We start from the raw sequence: 24,671 nt of genomic DNA on the forward strand, positions 1-24,671 counted from the left end.
TTATTGTTAGTTTTTAAAATCCAATTTTGGCCGCGTAGATGGTTGAAATTGACCTATGTGCGCTGGAACAGCGCTCAACGTGCGCTCCATAAAAGCGCGCGTTGGCATTTGTACGCTTCGAAGGAAATTCATCTACTTTTGAAATCAGGAAAAATCAAGCTTTCAGAAAATGACACAAAAATCTAGTGTTCCCATTTGAAAAAACATAACTTTGGGTCATAGCTTCGTAATTGGAAACCCTTTTGAAAATACGAGCACGCCTCTGGATTCTACGTGAAAAAGTGCCTGTATAATGTTTTAATTTCAGAGCTCTATCATCAGTATTAGCGGAGATATAAATGTTTTTCGATATCGCCATTTTTCCAATTTTCGCTTATAACTCGAAAACAAAAGAAGGTGGCCAAAAATGAATACTACCCTTGTTAGTATCTCAGAAAAAGAGACCGAGAATGAACTATCATTTTGTCTATCTCATCTGGTTTAAAAGTTGTAGTGCTAAAACATCGAAATTTGCCCACCCTCTACATACTATACCTAATCTTCTTAGCGAGATTGCCTTATCTCACGTTTTTTGCTCTTGTAGTTTTCGTTTCTATGGATTCTTGGGTGCGTTTTTGTAGCTGATTATACAGTTAAATTGTCATATTATTGTGTAATTTTTTTTTCTGGTCAGTACCATGATTTTTAAAACCTCTTATTAGCATTATTGCATGAATTATGCTAATAAAAGAGTTAAGAAATCATGGTACCTACCAAAATAAAAAATTGCGATAACAAAAATTATTCCAATTTTCTTAAAATCGTCAATAGTATCCCCTGTTTTCGTTGTTGGGAGCGTTTCCCTAACACCCTGTATATTTTTATTTTCGCACTTCTCTACTAATATTACAAATGCGAAAAACGTAATCTGCCTGTCTGTTACGCTTTGACGCATAAACCACTGAATCGATTTTGATAAAATTTGGTTCAAAGACAGGAACTAGAAGAGCTTACGAAAGGACTAAGGCTACTTTGTAACCGATTTAAAAAAAAAAAGTTTTGATTATGCGCGATAAATGAAAACCGCACGGGCTAAAGCTAGATTTGCAACTAGGTATCTAAATTACTGCGGCCCGCAAGAATGAACAGTAGCAATTATGCGGCCCGAGGTGAAAAAAGGTTGAGTATGGCTGATCTAAGTTATACTATTAAATTTCAAGTTTTTCTGCAGGACTGAGAGATTTTTTTGGAAGATTGGGAAGAACGGTGATCATAACATGCATACTAAAAATTCATCTTGAAAAACTGCAATTTTATGGTAAATCCATAGGATTATTATTGAAAATAAAAGACAACCTTTAAAACTATCATTTTATACATACAAAACTCATACAAAATGCTCATGAAGCAAATTCACAAATATGACAAATAGATTAATAAATTAATTCTCTCATTACGTTCATTAAAATTTTAGAATATACCTGCACTTAATACAGATCAAATAACACAAATATATGACTTAATTTACTATAAATAATAAAAAACAAGTGACTAGCACTATACACAGGTAGAATCTAAATACATATCAAATTTGTACCTTAAGGCTACTTACAAAAAGATTCATAGTAATAAAAAGTGATCAAGTTGAGTGATACCAAATTTTCAAAATATACTCAAACAAGTTTGAAGAAACAGATGCACTTTAATATAATAATGAATCAACAATCTTAAAGCGCCTATTTGACCAGGTTCTATTTCAATATTGTTCCGAAAAGAGTGAATCTGTGCAAACTTGATTATTACTATAAACAATATTCAGAAGGTTGCGTGTGAAAATTTCATAATTTGACTAATCAAACCAAATTATAAAAATACTGCAAAAAACACAAATATCCAAAGTTATTTACAGAATATAAATAAGTAAAACTATAAAACATAATGCAACCAAGATAAAAATTTCACAGGAATATTATATAAATTACTATACAGAGTTCGAGGAAATGGTATCCACTCATTCCATTCTCCTAAGTAAAAAATAATTTTAAGTTACATTTTTTCACATTCCATTGCTTAATGTCTTCAGGAAGTGGAACCTTCTTGTATGTACACATTGAACATTTTTTTCATTTAATTAAATGTTCAATTTTTTGACGATGATGCTCTTGATGTTAGAAATTTAATGATCTAGGTTTTATATTGCTTGTATTTAAGAACTCATGAGCCTTCTCAGTAAGTTCAATTTGATCTTTGGTTCTTCCACAAGCTATCTCCAGCCATTGTTCATCAATCTGAAATATTTAATATTTTCGAATCAACTATATTGTAAATAAAAAATTGGATTAAGGAAGTGAATTAGTTTAAATGCATCTTTAAAATAATTGATGAGATTCCAATAACAGTCCATTGCCCAATTACAAATGTTGATATTACTGTTTATTATATTCGATGAAGTATTGAGGTTATGGCAACAAAAAGTACGGTTTCAGAGGAGCTCCAGAAAAACGAGGAAAATCTGTGTAAACACTGCAGGAAAAAAGTGAGATCTCAGGTGAATTGTCGGAATTGCGGATCTAGTTTCCATCCCAGTTGTGCCGCTCAGGCAAAGGTGGTTGATAAACAAAATAAGTTCTTCTGTTGTAAACCACATTCGAAAATTGAGGTTATATACGATAAAAATAATCAAAATAACCAGGAAATGGATGAAAGAAAGATGAAAGCATTCTTGGAGAAGACACTGAACGATATCCTGATACCATTTAAGAAAAGTATTCAAGAGGAAATGCAAAACATCAAGGAATCCGTTCAGTTTATCTCGGACTCATTTGATGACTTTAAGACTAAAATTGAGGAAAATGTTCGAAAACTAGAAATCGAGAGTAACAAATTAAAGGCAAAGGTTCAAGTTCTTGAGATAAAAATGAATGAAATGGAACAAAAAAATTTGAAGAATAACATAGTTGTCACGGGAATACCTACTCAGACGTCGGAAAATCTACCCAAAATCACTAAGAAATTACTTCAAGTGTTGAAGTTGGATGAATTAGAGGAAGATATAGTGAATAGTTACAGAATGGGAAAACATGATAAAGCACCTATCCTAATTGAAAGAAAAAATTTAAACTCAAAAATAAAGATAATAACAGCAGTTAAACAGAAAAAGGGTATACGAGTCAATGAATGTGGCTTTGAAGGTACAAATAACAATATCTTTTTCAATGATGAACTTACCACATTCAACAAACAACTTTTCAAGAAAGTGAGAGATTTTAAAACATCCAACAAATGTAAGGGAGCTTTTTGTGCGAACGGGAGGATCTACCTGAGAAGAAATGATTCGGAACCGCCTATAAGAATCAAAAACGAGGGTGATCTAATGGCAACAAAAAAAGAATTAGTGACATCATCGGTCCAGCCATTCACGCGTGATGCCGAGGCCAAGGGAAAAAGGGATTCATTTTTATATATATAGATTGCCATCTTGCAACCTTATTGCGGATCTGTGGATAGATTAAAAACGATAAAAATCGGGATTTAAAAATAGGGGTTGATCGTATAAGAGTGAAAATTGAGAGAGATATGAAATTTTTTATTCTGTCATGACAAATTAAAAATAATTCTTACCAAAAAAATTGAAGTTTATAATTAACAAATAAAAAAAACTGGTTAATCGTAGAGGGATGAAAAATTGAGAGTATAATCGGATTTTTTTTTTAAGTCGACAGAATAAAAAAAAAATTTTTGCCAAAAAATTAAAGTTTATAATTCACAAAAAAAATAGGGGTTGATCGTAGAGGGTTGAAAATTGAGAGTAATATGAGATTTTTCATTTAAAGTCATGATAGAATAAAAAAAATTTTTTGCCAAAAATTAAAGCTTTAATTAACAAATAAAAAATAAGGGTTGCACGTAGAGGGGTGAAAAATTGAGAGTCATATGAGATTTTCATTATAAGTCATGACAAAATAAAAAAAAATTCTTGCAAAAAAAATAAAACTTTTTAATTACCAAATAAAAAATAAGGGTTGATCGTAGAGGGGTGAAAATTTAGGGTTGCATGTATTTTTGTATGATGTATCATAAAAAAATAAAAACAAAAAATTTTGTCTGAAAAATAAAAAAAAAAATTAAGGGGTGGACCACCCTTAACATTTAGGGGGATGAAAAATAGATGTCCGATTCTCATCCCTGACTAATATCCTCGCTAAGGATCACGAAAATCGGTCGAGCCGTTTCGGAGGAGTTCGATAACGCACCCCGTGACAGAAGAATTTTATATATTAGATTAATGCATTTGAAATTCAAAATCTTATATCCCCGAATGAACCTACTAGGATAAACGACAAAAGTTCAACGATTATTGATCATGTTATTGCAAATAAAAACCTGACATGCAAAATTAACTGTTATGACTATTATTTTATGGATCATAAAGTCATGCAAATAAAAGTAAACAAAGTAAAGAATAAAAGGAGAAATAAATTGTTTACTAAGTGAAACTAGATACAGAAAAAATGATCAATCTAGTTTAGTGGTCGAATTGAAAGAGAACAGACACTGGACTTTAACTTATTGACTGATATTGTGGTTCAAAGTAAAGCGGAGTCTTCGAGAAATAAAATTTTGAAAATAAGGGAAGGAAATGAATGGATAACACACGAATTTATAGAACTAACCAAGCAAAGAGACAAGGCATACAAACGATGGAAAATACTATCAAATGATTTTACTACGAATGAGTTTAAAAGATTAAAAAATAGAGTAAATAACCTGCGGAACAAATTAAAGAAAAGTCATATAGAGCGAAAATTATTTTTGGCTAAGAATCACATGAATAAGACGTGGGATGTACTGAATACGCTGATTGGTAGAAAAGAGAAAGAAAGGACAAAGAAAGTTAACAGAATGATGGGACACGATGGGAATGTGAGAGACAATACCACAGAGATTGTAAATGAATTAAACAGTCATTTTTCCACAGTAGGAGCAAAACTGGCAGAACAAATAAAGAAAAAAGATGGTTTAAATTTACCAGAGGAGGTAGTACAGAATAGTATATTTCTTAGCCCAACAAATGGTACTGAAATTTTCAACATAATCAATGAGTTACGAAATAGTGCAACTGGAGCTGATGGTATTACAAGGAAAGATATTGTCAATCTTTTTCCAATCATAGAACAGGTACTCGTTAACCTCATCAACAAAATAATGAAGGAAGGATATTTCCGGAAGAATTAAAGATATCTAAAATTATACCAGTATACAAAAAAAGGGGACGCGAAGACGATCCTAATAATTATAGACCCATATCGGTTATAACGACATTTGCGAAAATTGTAGAAAATATTCTGAAAAATAGAATAATTGAATTTGTGAATAAAACATTCAAATTCGACATTAACCAGTATGGGTTTCAAAAAAATAGTAGCTGTGTTGGTGCAGTTGTTGATATGGTGGATTTTATAACTGAAGAAATAGACAAGAATAAATATGTAATTGTGGTCTTCATTGAACTGAAGAAAGCATTTGACACTGTGAACATAGGTATTTTATTAGATAAGCTCCAAAAAATGGGTTTCAGTGGTGTTTGTTATGACCTACTAAAGTCATACTCAGAAAATAGGGTTTCCTATGTGTGTATGGATGACTATGAAAGTGAAAGACTTGTAATGACTACTGGGGTAGCACAGGGCTCCGTCCTGGGTCCAATTGAGTACCTCTTATATGCCCATAGTTTAAAATTTTTAAAAATAGGATCAAGATATTATAAATTTGCTGATGACACTGCTTTTGTTCTCTCAGCCGATAACATGGGGGAATTGGAGAATGTGATGAATCAGGATTTGAAATTGTACCATGACTGGCTGTGTTATAATAGATTAACGTTGAATATAGATAAAACAGACCTACAAATAATATTAGATCGCGTGGTAGACAATAGCGAGAAGTGTGGCCTCACATTGAATGTGAAGAAAACAAAATTTATGACCATAACAAAAGCACAACAACGACCTGAGAGATTATGGATTAAAGGACAGCCAGTAGAAAAGGTGAGGAAGTATAAGTACCTGGGAACCATTGTCAATGAGAGTAATGAGTGTACGGAGGAAATTCGAGTACGAATTGGCCAAGCCCGAAATGTGTTCAATAATATGAGAAAGGTATTTTGTAGAAATAATCTCAGTTTACAGCTCAAGATCAGGTTGTTAAAATGTTATGTATTCCCTGTGCTCCTCTATGGAATGGAAGCCTGGACAATAAAACAGGATATTAGTAATCCGCCTGGAGGCCTTCGAAATGTGGACATACAGGAGAATACTCAAAATAAGGTGGATAGACAAAGTATCAAATAAAAAAGTGCTCAAAAGAATTGGTAAAGAGAGAGAAATACTGAACGAGGTGAAGATTGGAAAGTTGCAGTATCTGGGTCATGTGCTGAGAGGGGAGAAATATACCTTATTGCAGATAGTGATACAGGGAAGAAGGAACATTGGAAGAAGGCGAATCTCCTGGTTAAACAACTTGAGACAATGGTACAAGTGCAGTTCTGTTGAGTTGTTTAGGGCTGCAGTGTCAAAGATGAAGGAAGCCATTTTGATAGCCAACCTTCTGAGAGGAGATGGCACCTGAAGTGAAGAAGAAGATAGATAAAACTGTCTATATCATTATTAAACAAAAAAATAGGAAAAGATGTGATATAGAAATAAAAATTAATGATACTGCTGTAAAAAAGATTGAAGAGTACAGATATTTGGGTTTGCTGATTGACGATAAGCTGTCTTGGCGGTTTCATATAGAAAAACTAAAAAACAAACTTGCTGCAATGATAGGTGCTGTAAGGAGATGCGCCAACTTCCTAACTGATCGTGCCAGAAGGGTGAAAGTTTTATAGCGTCACAACTTAGATACATGATAGTTTGTTGGGGAAACGCACCAAAATACCTAATGGAACAGATACAACGGTATCAAAACAGAGCAGTCAAGGCAGTGTACGCATTAGATTATTTTACATCGACAGACAGCCTATACACTAATACATCAATATTTAACATTGAAAAAATGAGAGCTTATGAACAAGTCAAACTAATATATAACATCAAAAAAAATTACCTAAAAACACAAACTAAATTGCAAGTTGTTAATGTCACGCCTACCCCATTAGAACACAGAATCAACTTAGAACCAATTACAGAAGAACTGTGAAATCACAAAATACGCCCATCTATAGGAGCATAATGACTTTTAACTCTGTTCCTGTGACTGTGACTGACTCAAACAATCCAAAGAAGATGTGCCGTAATCTAAGAGGATACCTATAACTTAATTAACCTCAATGTTTGTAATTATTTGTTTTTTTTTCGATAGAAGTGATTTGTTAATTTAGATTTGGCTATATGAGTTGAAGCCTTGGTACCAGTACATCGGTACTGATTTAAGGTCAGAAAAATAAAGATTATTATTATATTATATTATTATAATGGATTGAACATTATATGGACAGTTTCAAGCTATTTAAAAAACTGGTATTGAATGAGCAAATATAATATCCTTTGTATAATTATAATTCACCAAATATAGTAGATTGAAGCTAAAAAAATTTCATTAACAACTAGTTTTGGCCTGCGACTAATGTTTTACTAATCGAAAAATGCAGCCTGTCTTGTATATATTCACAGTATGAATTTTATAACTAATGAAAAACAAACGCTACGACTTCACGAATTCAACATTCTAGGAGAAGAATAACACGACTATGAAGGTGAGAAATCAGCGTGAGGCTCACACAATTTGCAAAATATTCGCCCTCTAGAAAGCACCGAAAATTGTGAATATAATAATGGATTGCCACCCACAACATACGAATTATAATCCAAAAACGCAAAAGCTCAAGAAATTTTAGACTTAGGAAACTTAGTATGCACTCTGAGAGAAAACAAAAGCTATAAATGAAAAAATAATTGAAAACTCGGAAAAGAAATTTTAACGAATGTTAAATGACGTATACGTAAGCAAAATCAGGAAGTTATCCTTGCGCCGAAGTTATTGAGAGTTTTCGGACAAATCAGCTGGCTATATCGACCCCTTATAACCGAGCTTATAACTCCCAAGGAAAGGGAAGAGAAATCGTGTGAGACAATAGAACACATGACCCATCAGGCAGTTCCGTTCGAAGAATTACATGAAATACTAAAAATTTCGCACAATCGGTATTTTCCAAGCCACAGATGGAATTCACAACTTCTTTTGTTTTTTGAAGTGAAAAAATACAGTTGAAGCAAAATCTTGGCTTGATAAAGAGTTTCCGGGGTCTTCACCTGGAAAATCAACCATCATTGATTGGTATGCTGAGTTTGAACGTGGTGAAATGAGCACCGAAGACGGCGAACGCAGTGGACGCCCAAAAGAGGCAGTCACCGACGGAAAAAATCAAAAAAGTTCACAAAATAACCGTAAAGTTAAGTTGATCGAGATATCAGACATTGTGAAGATATCATCTGAACGTGTACATCATATCATTCACGAATATTTGTACATGAGAAAGCTGTGTGCAAAAGGGGTGTCGCGCGAGCTCACAATCGATCAAAAGAAACAACGTGTTAATGATTCTGAGCAGTGTTTGAAACTGTTTGAGTGCAATAAACCTGAATTTTTCGTCGATATGTGACAATGGATGAAACATGGCTCCATCATTTCACTACGGAGTCCTATCGACAATCAGCTGAGTGGACTGCACACGATTACCTCCAAAAGGGTCAGACCATCAACAGCGATTATTATATAGCGTTATTGGATCGTTTGAAAGAGGAATTTGTTAAAAAACGGCCTCATTTAAGGTGCTGTTTCTTCAAGAAAATGCGCCGTGTCACAAATCAATGGAAACAATGGCAAAATCGCAGGAAGTGGGCTTCGAATTGCTTCTAAATCCACCTTATTCGCCAGATCTGGCCCCTAGCGACTTTTTTCTGTTTTTAGACCTCAAAAGAATGCTCGCTAGAAAGAAATTTAACAGCAATGACAAAGTAATCGCCGAAACTGAGGCCTTTTTTGAAGCGAAAGAGAAATCGTAATACAAAAATGGTATCGAAAAATTGAATAATAAAACCGAATTTTACCAAAAAAATGTGTTTTACTACAGTAGACCAGGGACTTTTCAATTCGTCTGTTATACTTCATATATCAAACATAGTTCAAACCAGATGAATCAACATCTTAACAACTGCAAAATCAGTATGTTTCATACAACCACCAGACCATACCAAAAAAATGGACAGGTGGGGGAAGAAGCTCCTACATGGAAGATATTTCAACGAGTTGAACCAGAATCATGTTGGCATTGCAGCATCGATCAGTTCACATAAGGTGGAATTGTTATCAAGTGATTCAAACAAGAAACTACTGCAAGAATATCATAAAGGATGGATGTCCATCGAATTATGCAATCCACCAGATTTCGGATGGATATCAAATGTTTGCAAATGATGAATATTGTTAGAAATTTGAGGGGCAATGGATTGAAGAATTAAATTCAACGGGAGAGAAAATTTTTTTTGATATATTGAACTGACGTTTCTTTTTTATATCAATCAATGATAAATAGCAACTATTATAATAATAATAATAATAATGTACTTTATTTTATCATAAACATTAATCGCAGAGGCTTCAAAGCCTGTACGCGATTCATACCTGTATTCAATTCATACACTAAAGTAACAGGGTTCAAAAAATACTCCTAAATTCAGAATATTTCTTTTTAACAAATATAAACAAAGACACGATGAAATTGGAAACATACTTCAGCAAGAATTTGTAATAGTATTGAATAAACAGTGTGAAGAAGGGCCATACCACAAATACAAAGCGGAAACCATCAAGGAGAGTAAAGACTTGAAACTGTACTGGGATTGTAGGGTTCTAACTGATAAAACAGTTTCCTCATATCAGACCAGATATATTATTAGTCGATAAACATCAGGTACTCATCGACGTAGCAATACTAAATAACAACATGAGTCAAAACGAGGTTGAAAAATTTCAAAATATAGGAAATAATCAGTGGGACATGATTTCAACGAGAACTAACCCAATGATCATCTCAACAACTGGAACTAACAGTAGTCCAATAATCTTAGTCAAAATTAGGTAATAATCTCGGTATTTGAGATACTCAGGTATAAACTAGTATTATGACATCCTAGGAAATTTTGGATGGGCTTTTACCCTGAATAGGTAAGTGCAGTTGTAAATCAATAAAGCCTCGTGGTTGATACTTATTTGGGATTCCATTAGATTGCTGGCATTTCTACTATGGAATGTGTGGTATTTTCCGTTTATCGTTGTCTCATCAATCCGCTCATAGACATAGGACTGTTCCGGTAGTTTCGATTTTGAAGATGCACCTCGCACTAAAAGGCCAATTGTCGAAAATATCGATAAAATCATGGAAATTGTCGAGTCCCGTTTCGATTGCTCAAGAGCTTAAAAGTGTACAATAAACCGTTTGGAACACTATTTGCAAAAGACTGATCTCAAGAAGATGCTAGATGTATGGGTACCACACGAGTTGACGCAAAAAACAGCATGGACCAAATTTCCGAAGCAGAATCGCAACAAAATCGCCCTAGTTTTGAAACGATTGGTAACTGGTGATGAAGAGTAGATAAGTTACGACAACGTCAAGCGAAAACGGTCGTGTTCGAAACGCGGTGAGCCATCAGAAACGGCCAGGAAGGTTTTGCTGTGTGTTTAGTGAGATTGGCAGGGAATTATCTATACGAAGAGCTATTCCCCTAAGTCACAACTGTTAACTTGGAATTGTAGTTATCGAACGAAACAGCGCATATTTGACCTAAACTGGACCATTCTAACTATTGTAATTGACGCCTTCAAGCAAAAATAATGGATTTTTTTACTACACCTCATACTTTCTTGCGCCTGATTTTTCTTATGAAATTAATTTACAAATATTTGAGAAATATGTGAAATTTTTTGAAATTATTTTTGTTCTACAAAAATTTTGAAAACTGAATTTTACTAAAATCCATTTTTTTATGAAAAACACTTGATCCAGTGTAGGTACCAACAAAAATTTCCGAAATAGGTAATATAATGAAAATATCTAAAAACTCATAATTTTCTGTGCTGTACTAAGGGTAGGACTTTGCTATCTTTCAAATGATTACTTTTTATCTCCATTCGCTTGATAATTTTCGCATAATTTTTCAGAACTAAATTCAAGATGAACTCCGCATTCGGACAACATCTTGAAGTTTCTGGGAATTTTGAATAACAAAAGACCAATTCAATGCTACGAGAAAGAGACGAGTCAGTTCAAATAAAATCGATTATTCATTTAAAATATATTCCAAAATCGAACACATGAAGAAATATGAAATTTACAAATTCGGTGGCAATCAAAAAACTGTTTTGTTGTATATTGTAAAATGCCGATATATTCATTATTTCTTTCATTCTAATTGTTAGGTGTTAATTATGTTTTTTTATGTCAAACTAATCCGACTGCACATGTGGTGTATCGATAGAATGTTAATTCAGTTTCAAATTAAACTTCCAACCTACAACGTCGTGATATTATTTCAACCTTCCTGCAATAAAATAGTGAATAACAAGGATCAACTTATTCAAATAAATAAGTTAACCCAAGTAAGAACACTAATTATGTTCCATAATTATGTCTGAAAATGAACTCATTTCTTTAAGCTGAGGATTGTTCCTCGATTTTGAAGTTGATTTCGAAAGATACTTGGGCATATTCGGACAATTATTTGTAATAGCGTTTTATTTTGATTTTGGATATTTCGATGAAATCATTGGGATGATCTCAAATGCACTCTCCCAAATTACCGAAGACAATCAACCAAAAACTATATTGGACCTCACTTTAAACTATATCACACTTGTAAGATTAATTGTAAGAAGTCGCACTATCAGCAACGTTGAGAAATTTCTTATGTTCCAAACTTGTACTTTAGATGGCTGTGATTCTTACCCGCTATTTTCTGTCGGATCTTTCGTGAGTTTTTAGTGTTTCTAGTTATTCATTCCCACATTTGTTGAGTTATTACAAATTTTTCATTAATGTGGACGTAAAAAGACGTAGATCTATTTCCTGTATCTATGTTTATCACCTCTCGGATGGTTCAAGGAATGACAAAAAAAACATTTAATTGAAAACCATGAATTTTTCTTGTGACGTGCATACATTTGATTTTCAAAATTATTTCATTCGCATTACTTCCTCTAAGAGAAAGAATAAATACAATATCTGAAATAATGAATAGAAATGAAATGAAATTACAAAGAAGGAACTGAATGGATTGAAATTAATATAGGTATAGCATAGTATAACGTAAGGATTCCTTATACTATGGTTATAGTTAGAACAAACAAACCTTACCTTATGAACATTGGGTTTTACATCATCTTCGAAGGTGATGCGTTTAGCAGCTGCACTTTTATGGGCCACTTGTACTCGTTCAAGCAGTTGGGATTGGGAGCTGACCGGAGCAGGACACTGTAGGAAAAGGTTGTGAAAGCTACGATTTACTAACAAACATATGCATTAAAGTTTTACTAATCTAAACTAAATTGTTGGATAAAACCATACGAGCAGATGATACTAAGAACGATTGGGGGAAGGAAATAACGAATAATTTCTAAGAAATTAACTATACAATATGTAAGTGAAGATCAATCAGAAATAAATAAATTCATATTTCCATCGCCATTTCATATCCTTTATTATACAATTTCAGTTTGAGAAATTTGTGACAGGGATATTTGCTCCTCTTCTAACAAATCAAACCCAATAATTTATTCAATCAAGCAATAAATAAAATTTCTTAAATATTATTTATATAATTATATTACAACTTTTGAATATTTATCAGAAGCAGAACAAGAATTCCTCCCACATAGATCTCAAATTGAAATGGAGTAATTAAGTATCTGAAATCTGTGAAAATTTGAATTTAATTGTTCCATGTTTTCTTTCTATCCCCACTCTCCTAGACCTCTGTGAAACCCTCGAAAAGCTTAGATTATTGTGATTGTATGATAATGTGAAAAAAGTACCCTATTAAATATTAGTGCGTTCTTCAACAATGTTGAAATCTTTAGGCGATAATTTATCTTTTCAAAATTCATATTCATTATTATGATTGTAATCATTCTGAAGGAAAAAATTCTTTGTATTAATAATAATATATATTATTCCTTTAAAACCACATATGTATTTACATGTATGAATACAAAAAAAAATATACAAAAGGTATAGGATATGTCCAAAATGATTATACAATCAAGTAGCATCTGAGAAGTATTCCTGAACAGAATAGAAACACTTAGACAATAAAAAATTTTCAACTGACCTATTGAAATCACGTATATTTTCAATTCTTTTCAATTCCAAGGGAAGTGCATTAAAAATTAAGTGGTTATTTTTTTTTCAAATCAGCACGAGTTACATACTAATTTTGAAATGTATTCTTATCCTTAGATTCTGTAGATTGATTAAAATTGTTAAAATATTTGGATACTGAAGGATTTCAGACAATGTCATATGGGCAACTTTTATTATTATCTAATTATAACACCTAACAAAAAGAAAAATATTTTAAATTTTATTTTCATTTCACGTACTCCCAAGAGGTCCGCAGATAAATGTAAATTAAAAAAAATTACAAAATATATCTTTAGTTTACGTAGTTTGAATGCCTATGTAAACAAAAAAATCCATTTGCAAATAGAGGTAAGACAATGCTTTTTTCTTTTGGTTCCAAGAATCATAGTGAGAAGATATTAGTAATCAGCACTATAGAGAAAAGCAAAGCTTGTGTTACATGAAGTTATTCTTCATTAGATTTTAAATGGTGAAATGGCCCACAAAACAAAACTGATTGAACTTAAACAATCTAAGAGCTTTTATGAGGTTCAGCAGAAGCCTAAGAATATGTCCAAAAACAATAAACAATTAATGTAAGGTTTTTTATGTTTTAATGGCTTTTTTCAATAAGAAAATAATTTTGTGAAACTTGTTAAAAAATAACAAAAATTCATTCAAAAACGTATTCGTTCATCAGTATCACTCTAATTTAATTTTACTGTTACGTCGAAATAAAGATCAACTACTATTCATGTGAAAAATGTATCAATGAGTTCCAAATAGAGATGAACTGGAGATATTAAGAATTCAAAATTCCTAATATTTTTTCCATTTCCTCATCCACTCTTAGGGAAATAAGATAAAAAAGAGCACCAAAATTCATCACATCTGCATGTTTGGTAGAAGTTATATCTAGGAAAACGAATAATAAATTATTTAAGTGCAATGGCAAAACTACATAAAAACAGTGATTTATCTACAACAAATTATATTACAAACTTCAGACTAGCTATAACTAAACATCATCTAGAAAATAACAACAGAATTAACAAATTTAAGGGTAAATCAACAAAAACAATTATGAATACAATCATTCAATTCGTCTAAAATTTCAAAGCAACCAGATCATTGTCAATAATCTATTTGATGAATTAAAGAAGTTCATTATATATGACACCAATATTTACCAAGAATTTTATACTTATGCTACCTACGTAAAACTATTTAAGCGGTATCCACTATGCTCACGAACGGTGCTCCAGGTGTATAAGAAGCGTATAAGATGTGGTTAAGTTTTGACGCTTCAACATTGCATTTTAGTCGGTTCGCGAACATAATGAATACCCGAACTGGATGGTCAAAATTGATTAACAGCAAAAAATACTATAAGAAGAAACTTCACTGAAATCACTAACATGACTAATGCAATAAATAATGACATGCAGACCAGAATGGTGTAAAATAAAAGTAATACAAGCAAGCTTTGGATGGGTGGAGAATATGGAAAGGAATTTTGTAAAGAAAGGAATAATTTAGAGGTGCCCATAGTTGTTATACCATATTTCAGTAGGTAATTCTACCTGTATATTCTGATTGTGGTATGGATTGATTAATTCTGTTACCCCCAAGGAATTTTGCAAATGTGTGGAATTTATATATGAAGACTGCTCACAGAAGTAATTGTTCTGAAAGTTAATAAAAAACTGAATAAAAAATTGTATATCATAACTACCCAATTTTGTCAAATAATATAATCTTATTTTCTTAACAAAAATAAATCCTCAAACCAGGGGTTTTCCTGGTTATTTCAATATTTTTGAAGAATCGCTGTTTGAACTTTTGCTAAATGAAACTAGAGCGTTAAACCACTTGAAGTAGAATTTATATCACCACTTAAAACAAAAACAAATCAAAGCTCAAATATTGAAAACTCTACACAAATAGTAGAACTCTATAAAATGCTTTGATAAAGTCAATGAAATTGAAGTAATAATTAAAACTTTTGAAACATAAATATGGCAACTCATTATGGTTCTATAGTTATTGGACTCGCCAGGCAGAAAATGTTGATTAGTCTCATGGTAATGACTAAGAGAAGTAAAGGCTTAGATTATATTGGTCCGTATTCTAGTATATAGATTTAATTCAATCATATTCTTCAGATTCAGCTTTTAATTTTTATCTCATTTCAAATTGAAGGAATTTGGCAAATATGCTTATAATTTTGTTCTTTTCTGGATTCTTACCTACACTCAGGAATGAGTTTGTCTAACTTGAAAGTATCATCTCACCATTTCTCTATTGGAAAAATATTGAACTATATTCTCTAAAGCTGAATCCACATAATGACGACTGGTTTCGTAAAACTCGTCCGATGAGAACGCCCTTTTGTTCCGTTCAATTCCTCACGAAATACAGTATAGATGAGTTCAAATTATGAAGATTGCGCGACGTGTCATTTAAACCGAGTGAACGACACGCCTTCCCAATGTGGAAAAATTGTGATCAAGAATTGAATTTTCAGTAAATTTTCATCGATTTCAAACCACCTGAAATGAATAGCATTCGATCAAACTGGATGTAATCGTACAGGATTTTATATTCGATGTCTAATATTAGAATATCCTACAGCAGTTAGAGAAAAATGTATGGTACATTTTTGAGGCATGTCTATATCTCCTTTCATTTTCGAAATATGAAAATAACGTTCATGCCTCGAAAATGAAAATAAATATCGACATGTGGTTTCAAGTTTCTCGAAAAAAAGAGATTAAAAATGTGCCATCCATTTTCCTCTAATTGCTGTAGTTCCATAGATTCCATCATCAGACATCGAATTTGAATCACCCTGTACGTAATCTGTTTGATTAATCAGTTTCCAGAATCGACCGAATGAAAGATTGTTTTTTGCTCAATGATTAATTTGAAATGAAAACACCTTTTTTTAAAACCAAAATATCGAATTACAAAAAAACATTCAAAAATTAATAAATCAAACATCAGTTAGGACTTCACTGTCACCCTATATTCTCGAGTTAATGCTTATATGTGAAATAGTTTACGACAAATTATTATTTTTTATTTGATACCATGAATTTTTTGATTCTTTAATTCATGGATTGAGTTTTAAATTCCAATGCAGTAGGTATAGCAACCAATTTTTGAACCAAATTCCATGCTTGTATAGTTTTAGAGTTATGAATTTTTGAATATCGAACCTCGTCACGAAATTTTCATTGTAATATTTTAATATTATTATATTTAATAATTTTATGTTTTGAGATGTCTACTATAAAATATTCGAATTTCATTAGAATTTAATATCTTCGTGATCAGAGCGGACCTTGGGATGCCGTTAGACACGTCTTTCTCTTTCAGCACGATTCATCAAGATGTTTACTGTATTTCCAGATGATATTCAATTGACAATACATTTCAATTGCTCTGAGGGAAGAAATAGCCATCTTTCAATATTGAATTCAACCCCAACATTGGGGAAGTTCTTCATTCAACAATTTAACTGTGTCAATTGACATAATTACCTTTAAATTCGTCATAATGTGGATGCAGCTTGAGATGGTAAGCTCTGGCCCACAAACTTTGAACTTTTAAGGTCCTATAGAAGATATAAGGATGTCAAATTGAAATTACCAAACTTTTGAAGATCCAATAATCCAAAATATTTCTTCTAGAATAGGTATGCCTTAAACGCCCATTGTGTTCAAGTACTTTTTCTATTAATTTGAAAATAATTATTGGGCCATTGCTATATATGGATTCTATTATACTGTTGAAAATGTTCGTGTGTAAAACCAAATATAAAAAGGTAATCTGGAGAAACCTTGGATTGGGTAAAATTAACACTCACAAACAAAATAAAATGCAACACATAGAACTGGGGAAGCTAAAATCATTCATATTTATTTCGTCCCTTACGAGATGAAGCATGAGTAATGCAGTTTCTTAATAAAATTTTCATGCACTTTAAAAATAAATTAGTATCTCAATTGCAAAGATGCTTAAGATATAACTGCAAACAGCATTTATAGAGAATGCACAAGCGAGTAGCAATAATTATTTCTAAATTATAGACACAAAATTCACAAATTTACCTGTGCAGATCCAGTAGAATTAGTAAGAGCTGCTACTCCCAGTGTATTTTTCATAATCGATGAAGGAGTTAGGAAGATATCTGAATTTTCTTCTCCTAATGATCGACTCTGAAAATAGGAAGCTAACATGTAGAAGAGAATCTGCAATATGGACTTCAAGACTTACTGGAGTTTCAACTGCAAAACTCATATCTGATGTATTATTGATGTTAACTGGAGAACATGTCCAACCAGGAGCAAGTGCTTTCCGTACCTTTTTATTGGGTAAAACATTTTCTTTTCCATCAGCACCTGTCGGAACCCTTCTTTTTACAGTTGAATAACCACTGTCATTCTGGAATTTAATATTGAAAACAATATTCACACAAACAAATCAATGAGCCTGTACAAAATAGAGGTATGATGATGAATAAAAAACCATAAATGAAGTAATTAATTCATAACTGAAAGACTATTGACATGATCTTATTGCTGAAATTCAATTAACTCCATTTTATGGAAAATTCGCCAATAAAACTTACTGTGGCCATAATTAGGCTTGAATCACTTTCTGCATTTGAAGAATCTTGATCTTTTTTCATAATTTCGGTAAGATCCTCTAATCTTGTGGGAGTGTTTGGTACTTTTGCTATAGGTCCAGATGTCTTTTCAATATCAGCATAGGCTTGTTTGAATGGAGTTGGGGTACGAGGGGATAACAGCCTTGGCCTTCCTCTTGGAGTTGAAACAACTTCTATAGCACTTGATGCAGGACAGTTCTGTTGAGATAAATTATTTGACATTTTCAGTGGACTATAGTCAGAAGTACTTTGTTCAGAATTAACTAGTTGTGATAAACCATTTGGAGTTCTTAGTGGACTATATCCAGAAATATTAGACTCTGAAGTAGTTTGGCACTGTTTGCTGTTCGGTGTTCGTAATTGGCTACTGTATCCTGAAGTACTAGGGCCATAATTTGAATCTGTTATGCCATTTGGTGTTCTCAATTGATCGTATTCACGTTCCTAAAAGAATAAATAAGATGAGAATTAAGTATTGATGACTGATTAAACTAATACTCACAATTTTAGCTGTCCTTCTTGAAGGCGTAGTTGTTTGCAGACATTGCCTAACAGGAGTTGATGCTAAAACGGCATCAAAATTAATATTAGGGCTATTAAGAAACTGCGATGGACTGAATGGAAGTTGTTTAGTAGGCGACAACGGCTCCAATTTAACTGGGCTAATTGAAACTGAAGGCTTAGTACTTTCAGAATTATTCTGCAATAAGAAAACTATAAAAATAAATTCAAATTATACTAGTTGAAACCTATCACCTCCTCCTTTATGTCACTAATAGTAGCCTGTAATTGTTCTTCACAATCTACTTCTGATTTTTGTCTAATATTACCTCTGCGTAATATTGAAGGGACAAATGCACGTTGATTATCACCAGTATTAGAGTTCGTTGATAGTGTTGAATTCTGATGTTGAAAGTTAGATGGCACTAGTCCTACCAAAGTTAATATAATATGGGATCAGTAAAAAATGTTTTTGGTTTTTATCTGCCAAATTCTTAAAGTGTGTATTAATATTTATTTATTTGATCATAGCGATAAAAACTATTCTGGTTTGTACCTCTATTTCACAAACAATTTTCACAACTTTTTATTACATAAGGCAATTCATATTACTTACGTGTTCTCATGAAAGTTCTGTTTTCTTTAGCTGGACTGTTGATGCATAAACCATTAATATCAAATGCAGATATGGTATCTTCATTCAAAGGTGTCAATCTAATAGGACTATGTTGTCCATTATACACATTTATGTCAGGATAAGTTGAGAAATTGGATGCATGTTGACTTAAGTCAGGTGGACCAGAGTTGCTATTGGAATTTATTATTGGAGGCGTTGTAGCACCAGGACTAGGCGTTCCCGAAAACCCGCTTGAACTCCCTTCGTAGTGATCTGGCCAGTTCTGCGAACATTATGATTAGTTATGTAATATCTCTAAAAAAAAAGGTACAAATAAGAATTTCGAGGGAAATAGTAAAATATATATACAGGGTGTCCCGGAAGTAACTGTACATACTCTTACCAGAGGTAGGGTAGGACTAGGTGAGTACCAATTGACTGCAAAAAATTAATTTCTGCCTTTCCTAAGAAACCTGAGTGAAAGGTGAGTTTCCATATTCATGGAAATAATGAAACCATCATCACAACCAAACTTATAGGCGAAATTTATTGGAACTTGGGATGTAATTAACACATGCCGAGGTCGAATCAGAGACATATTAATTTTTTCAATATTCCAGGACCGGACTCATTATTTCTCATTTGAAGTGTTCTGATTAAAAATATCACTTTGTATATTGAATTTGAAATCATTATTCATATTTTCAGCATACATACATAAATTCAGCTTTAATATGCGGTATAACTCAAAATTGTCACATGTAACATTCTCTTTTTATGAATTTTTGAAATTGGACAAAGTTTAAAAAATTTGATTTATTCAGGAGTGAGATATCTCGTAAAAATCGTGAATGAATAAAAAGGAAAAATCTTCTATAATACACATTGAAAGTCAAGTATATGATAATAATTTGCTAATATATGAAATAATTTATCGTTAAACAAAAATAGAAAATATGCTTGAAGACAAAATAAGAATTCCTCGAAACGTTTTTTTGTGGTCATTTTCTATTCTGAAAACATGGTAACAACTGAAATTTGAGATAGTAATTACTTATTAGTTGTATCCATATCATTATGAAATTTTGGAATTATCAAAATGATCAATTTGATGAATAGAGTATATGCTGATATTATATTCGTGTATTTGTTATGCGTAGGGAAAATAGACGAGGCTCAGTTTACCAAAGATGGTGTGTTTAATACTTAGATTTCTGATGGTTTCTTGGCTTCTTACAAAATATTTAACCCGAGATACTTCAAGGCATTATTACAGGAATATATTTCCAACAAGATGGGCTGGATCTTTTTAGTTTAGAAGTGAGAAATTACCTTGATAATACTTATCCAAATAGATGGATATGTCGAGGAAGCCTAAATAAGAGTTTCACCCCTCTTCTCAATAGAATGTCATCATGGATGTCCGCAGGCAAGTTTGAATAGTGAATGATAGAAGATAAGATGGATACGATCTGTGACCCTTCTTAAAGTCAATTTTGTCTTATCACATGATATCCCTTTTGTGTATATTTAAATCTGAATGTTATTTTACCTACAACTCATTCACCCGCTTGTCAGGCATTGTCATTTTCTCATTTTTAATATCATTGATAATGTAGATATCCAAATTCTTCTAGCTCAGTTTATTAAAATATTTTGACAAACTTTAATGGATAAACATTTTTTTGGTAAAGTTTTTGAGAATATTAAATTGTTAGCCACTCTTTGACTTTTCTCCTTGATCTAATATTTTTATAAGACCGATCATTTTATTACCCCTACAATATTATTCCTGGACAGGTAATTTATCTATTTTTCCTTATAATTTTCTTTCAAGATACCAGAAGATTGGAAATTGGCATTGGTTGTATTGATTTTAAAATGGCGATAAGGCCACTGAATGTATTTGAAGGTATTTTAGAAAAGACTCAGAAATTGTACTGAGCATAAATTAGAATCTGTCCAGATGAGATTCATGAATGGCAGAAGTGTACAAGATTATGTATGTAAACAAATTATAGGTAAATTGAGGAAAACTGATAAAAATACGTATTTTGTTTTTTATAGACCTTGTGAAGGCTTTTGAAGGAGTGAGGAGAGATGAAATGTGGGAAATATTGAAGAAGAGAGGAATCACAGAAAAACTTTTGCAATACCTAGAAAGTACATATACATATAGAGCCAAAGTTTGAATTGTGACGTATACAAAAATATGGGATCGGAATGTTTCCAGACAAAACAAGGTCTGAGACAAGGTGGAGTTTTGAGCCTGACACTTTTCATCATATTTCTGAATGAGATCATTTAGGAAACAATGAGAAAAATGAGAAATCTGATAATCAGAAACAGAAAGATGAGGGGCCTCAATATATGCTTTCGCAGATGACATAGTTTTAATGGCAGAATCGAAAATTGCAATACAGAGGAATGCGCATATTTGGAACAAGACATTGAACAGGTATGAAATGGAAGTGAATAAGAAGATTGGTGATTATGGTGGTCTTCGATAATCAAAATCACCGTTCCTGAAACCATTCTCGGCACGTTCTTTCACTAATAGCGGCCTCACCATAGGCATTCGAGAGAATTCGATGAGCCTCAGGCGCAGATTTCTTCATATTAAAGCAGAAAATTAAAACCTCTGCAAATGACGTAAATTTGGCTCGTAAGCTGACATGTTTAATCGAGAATAATTTTATGATGCTGACACAAATCGTCTAATATTTCGATGGCATTATGTTTACAATTACCTAAGCTTATTGTATGACATCTGCGATCTATTTATTTTGACTACCACTAACCGCTACAGCCATCTATTGCAAAACGGCGGAAGCAAAGTTGTACACCTGATATTTTTTACATTGTGCTCAAAATAGTAAAATGTCAACAGACTTCTGTGTTCCATCAACTTACTTTAAGAGAATTTTCTGGTTCCTGGTCATACATAGAAACTGTACTATGGCCATTAATTGATCCTTGAGATCTTCTTCCACGGGACCTTCTTCTATTATCAGAACACATATCAGTTTCATACTTTCGTCTCATTGTTGAATTCCAGTGATTCTTAATTGCATTATCAGTTCTGAAAGAAAATATTATCTTTCAGTTCGCTTCAGGTGTATTTCAGTTTAAACCAAAATTTTTTTCTTATTGTTTCAAAGTTGATTCTTGAAATAAAAAATTTACCTTCCAGGAAGGAACTTCGCTATTTTTGCCCATTGATTACCGAGTCTTTGATGATACTCGTATATTAATCGATCTTCTTCATCGGTCCAAGGAGATTTTCTGATATCAGGATTGAGGTGGTTATGCCATCTTTCTCTGCACTGTTTTCCTATTCTGCCATTTAAACTTCTGGCAATAGTAGTCCATTTCTTCGCCCCATATTTAGCAACTAGCTTAATGACTAGCTCATCTTCCTGCAATATAAATTATAGTATTACATATTTATTAGCAAGCAGATTATCTGAAGGTTTTTCTCCAATACTTTGCTATATTTTAAATTGTATTTTATACACATTATTGAAGATTTTTGGTGATTAAATGATTGATGCTATTTATTACATATCTAAGATAAATAGTTGTGATCACTGATATTAAAATTTTCATAAAGTATCATTCAATAAAGTATTATTATTGTGAAAGAGCGTTTTGAGAATAACAATTTATTCTTGAATTCGAGAAGTTCTTGTAAAATTTGTTTTTGGATGTTACGTTCAAATGTCAAACAAATTCCTATTCCTATGTCTCTTTCAACAGATTCAGGAAATTATTCACGGATAATGGAATTGGATTTGAAGAATACGCAAAGTAGGTATAAAATGTGTTTGGAGAATCGTTTCTGATATTAATATTTCAAGAACGTGTAACGCTAAAATTTTTCTATATTAGACGGATGGTAACCATGATGGAAAAAATTGTTTCTTTTTTCGTCACGATGTCTATTATTTTGATCAGCTGGTGTTTTCAAACGGTAAGATTCGACTCACTGGCGACGAATTCGTTACCAAATTCGATTCTGTCCGATAACTCTAGAAGGAAAATACCTTCTTCTTCTTGGAATTCCTTCCCCTATCGGAGGTTGGAAATCATCTCAGCATTTTTTAAATTATTCAAAACTACCCTGAAGAGTTGATAAGAGAGTTCAGACCATTTCCTCAAATTTCTCAGTCATGATATCATTTTCTTTTCTTGACTGTCAATATTAGTTCTTCCGCATTAGTTTCGCATCCTTCGTAGTACTTCGGTACTACATTAAGTTAATTGATGGGCAAAGTCTGACTTTCACTTCGCCTCACTTCTGATTCAGTTGTAATATTTCTTTTTTGAAAAGTGCCTTAAGCTAGGTTGACATGGGTAGTAACCCATGTCAAACCATATCAACGGAACAGTCCTGCAAATCTTCACGACACGAATGATTCGGATAAATCAACTAGGATTAGTTGACATGGGTAGTGCAGCATAGTGTGGTGGAGATCGATTTGTGTCAAGGGCCGTGAAACAATTCAGGAAACGAATGGTTACGAATGGCAGTAAGATCGAGAAACGGAAAATCAAACATATTAGATATTTTACGAATCTATCAGTCGTGGAGCCAACATAGTGGAAGAAGACGAAGGGATTTTCGGTTTTTATTTTTTTGTTGTACTAAATTGTGCAACTTTTTTTGTTACATACGGTTCTCAAAACATTTTTATTGAGTTTCAACGGATGAAATAGGTAATTTGATGCCCACGAAAAGCATATCGGGAACTATAAGATTTAGAGAAGAAATCTTCAAGGACCCCCGATATATTTTTTCGAAATAATAAGATATCAGAAATCGCATCACAGATAATTTAATTTGTTATCGAGTTACAGGATGTTTCTGAAAAAGGACTGTTTCAGATATTTCGCGATATATTGGTTTCTGTTCGAATTGAGAAAAAATTCTAAAACGTTTTTTCAGTAATTTTTATGATTTATTTGACACTAATAACCAGATCATAGAAATCAATACCGTTTAAGAGATATAGAGGAGAATTGGTGTTTCTTAAATGGGACACCCTTAACTTCTTTAGTGCCTACAAACCTTTCCAAAAATATGGTTGTCGGATATTTTGTTTTTCTATTGATTTAATTTTTTTTTTACAGGTAGAGGTATTTCAGAAGATTCAATAAACTATTGTGTAGAATTTGCTGTGGTTTTTTATCGAATTAGGTCGCTTTGAAGTGTGTTATACAGGGTGTAACACGAGTGGCTGGCCATAGCCTAGTGCTGAATGTAGGCCACCCTGGCCTTTCAAAGAAGTAGCTTGTTGTGTATCCTAAGACTGTTAGCTAGCTGATAAATCAAATATCATCACGAAAAAAATAAAAACAGGACCGTATCAGGAATAAAATACATAAAACATTAATTCTTTCGTTTGTCTTTCGAGGGTGCCATTGAAAGTAAACGCAAGATTTCTTTTAAATAAATAGAATTCCTTCTTCTCAATTAGCCCCGGTGCACACATACGACT

At 32.5% G+C, this 24,671-nt stretch overlaps 1 protein-coding gene across 3 annotated transcripts in view; it reads right to left on the reverse strand.

Moving 5' to 3' along the window:
• Positions 1-1,336: 1,336 nt before the first annotated feature.
• LOC123676589 (myb-related protein B) overlaps positions 1,337-24,671 on the reverse strand; it is a 79,928-nt gene continuing 56,593 nt past the window's right edge. Inside the window, exons 4-13 of one of the 3 annotated variants that reach the window (XM_045612599.1) lie at positions 22,357-22,589; positions 22,084-22,252; positions 19,171-19,453; positions 18,810-18,985; positions 18,556-18,753; positions 18,015-18,497; positions 17,660-17,827; positions 17,494-17,601; positions 12,395-12,511; positions 1,337-2,267 (exon numbers count right to left, since the gene is read on the reverse strand). In XM_045612599.1, coding sequence (XP_045468555.1) covers positions 2,148-2,267; positions 12,395-12,511; positions 17,494-17,601; positions 17,660-17,827; positions 18,015-18,497; positions 18,556-18,753; positions 18,810-18,985; positions 19,171-19,453; positions 22,084-22,252; positions 22,357-22,589 — 2,055 coding nt within the window. In that variant the 3' untranslated portion in view covers positions 1,337-2,147. Of the gene's footprint in view, positions 2,268-12,394; positions 12,512-13,307; positions 15,067-17,493; positions 17,602-17,659; positions 17,828-18,014; positions 18,498-18,555; positions 18,754-18,809; positions 18,986-19,170; positions 19,454-22,083; positions 22,253-22,356; positions 22,590-24,671 lie in introns of those variants that run through there. The other 2 variants (XM_045612609.1, XM_045612619.1) reach the window with 2 other exon arrangements.

Source organism: Harmonia axyridis, chromosome 1 (genome assembly GCF_914767665.1).
Source record: "Harmonia axyridis chromosome 1, icHarAxyr1.1, whole genome shotgun sequence".
Taxonomy (NCBI): domain Eukaryota; kingdom Metazoa; phylum Arthropoda; class Insecta; order Coleoptera; family Coccinellidae; genus Harmonia; species Harmonia axyridis.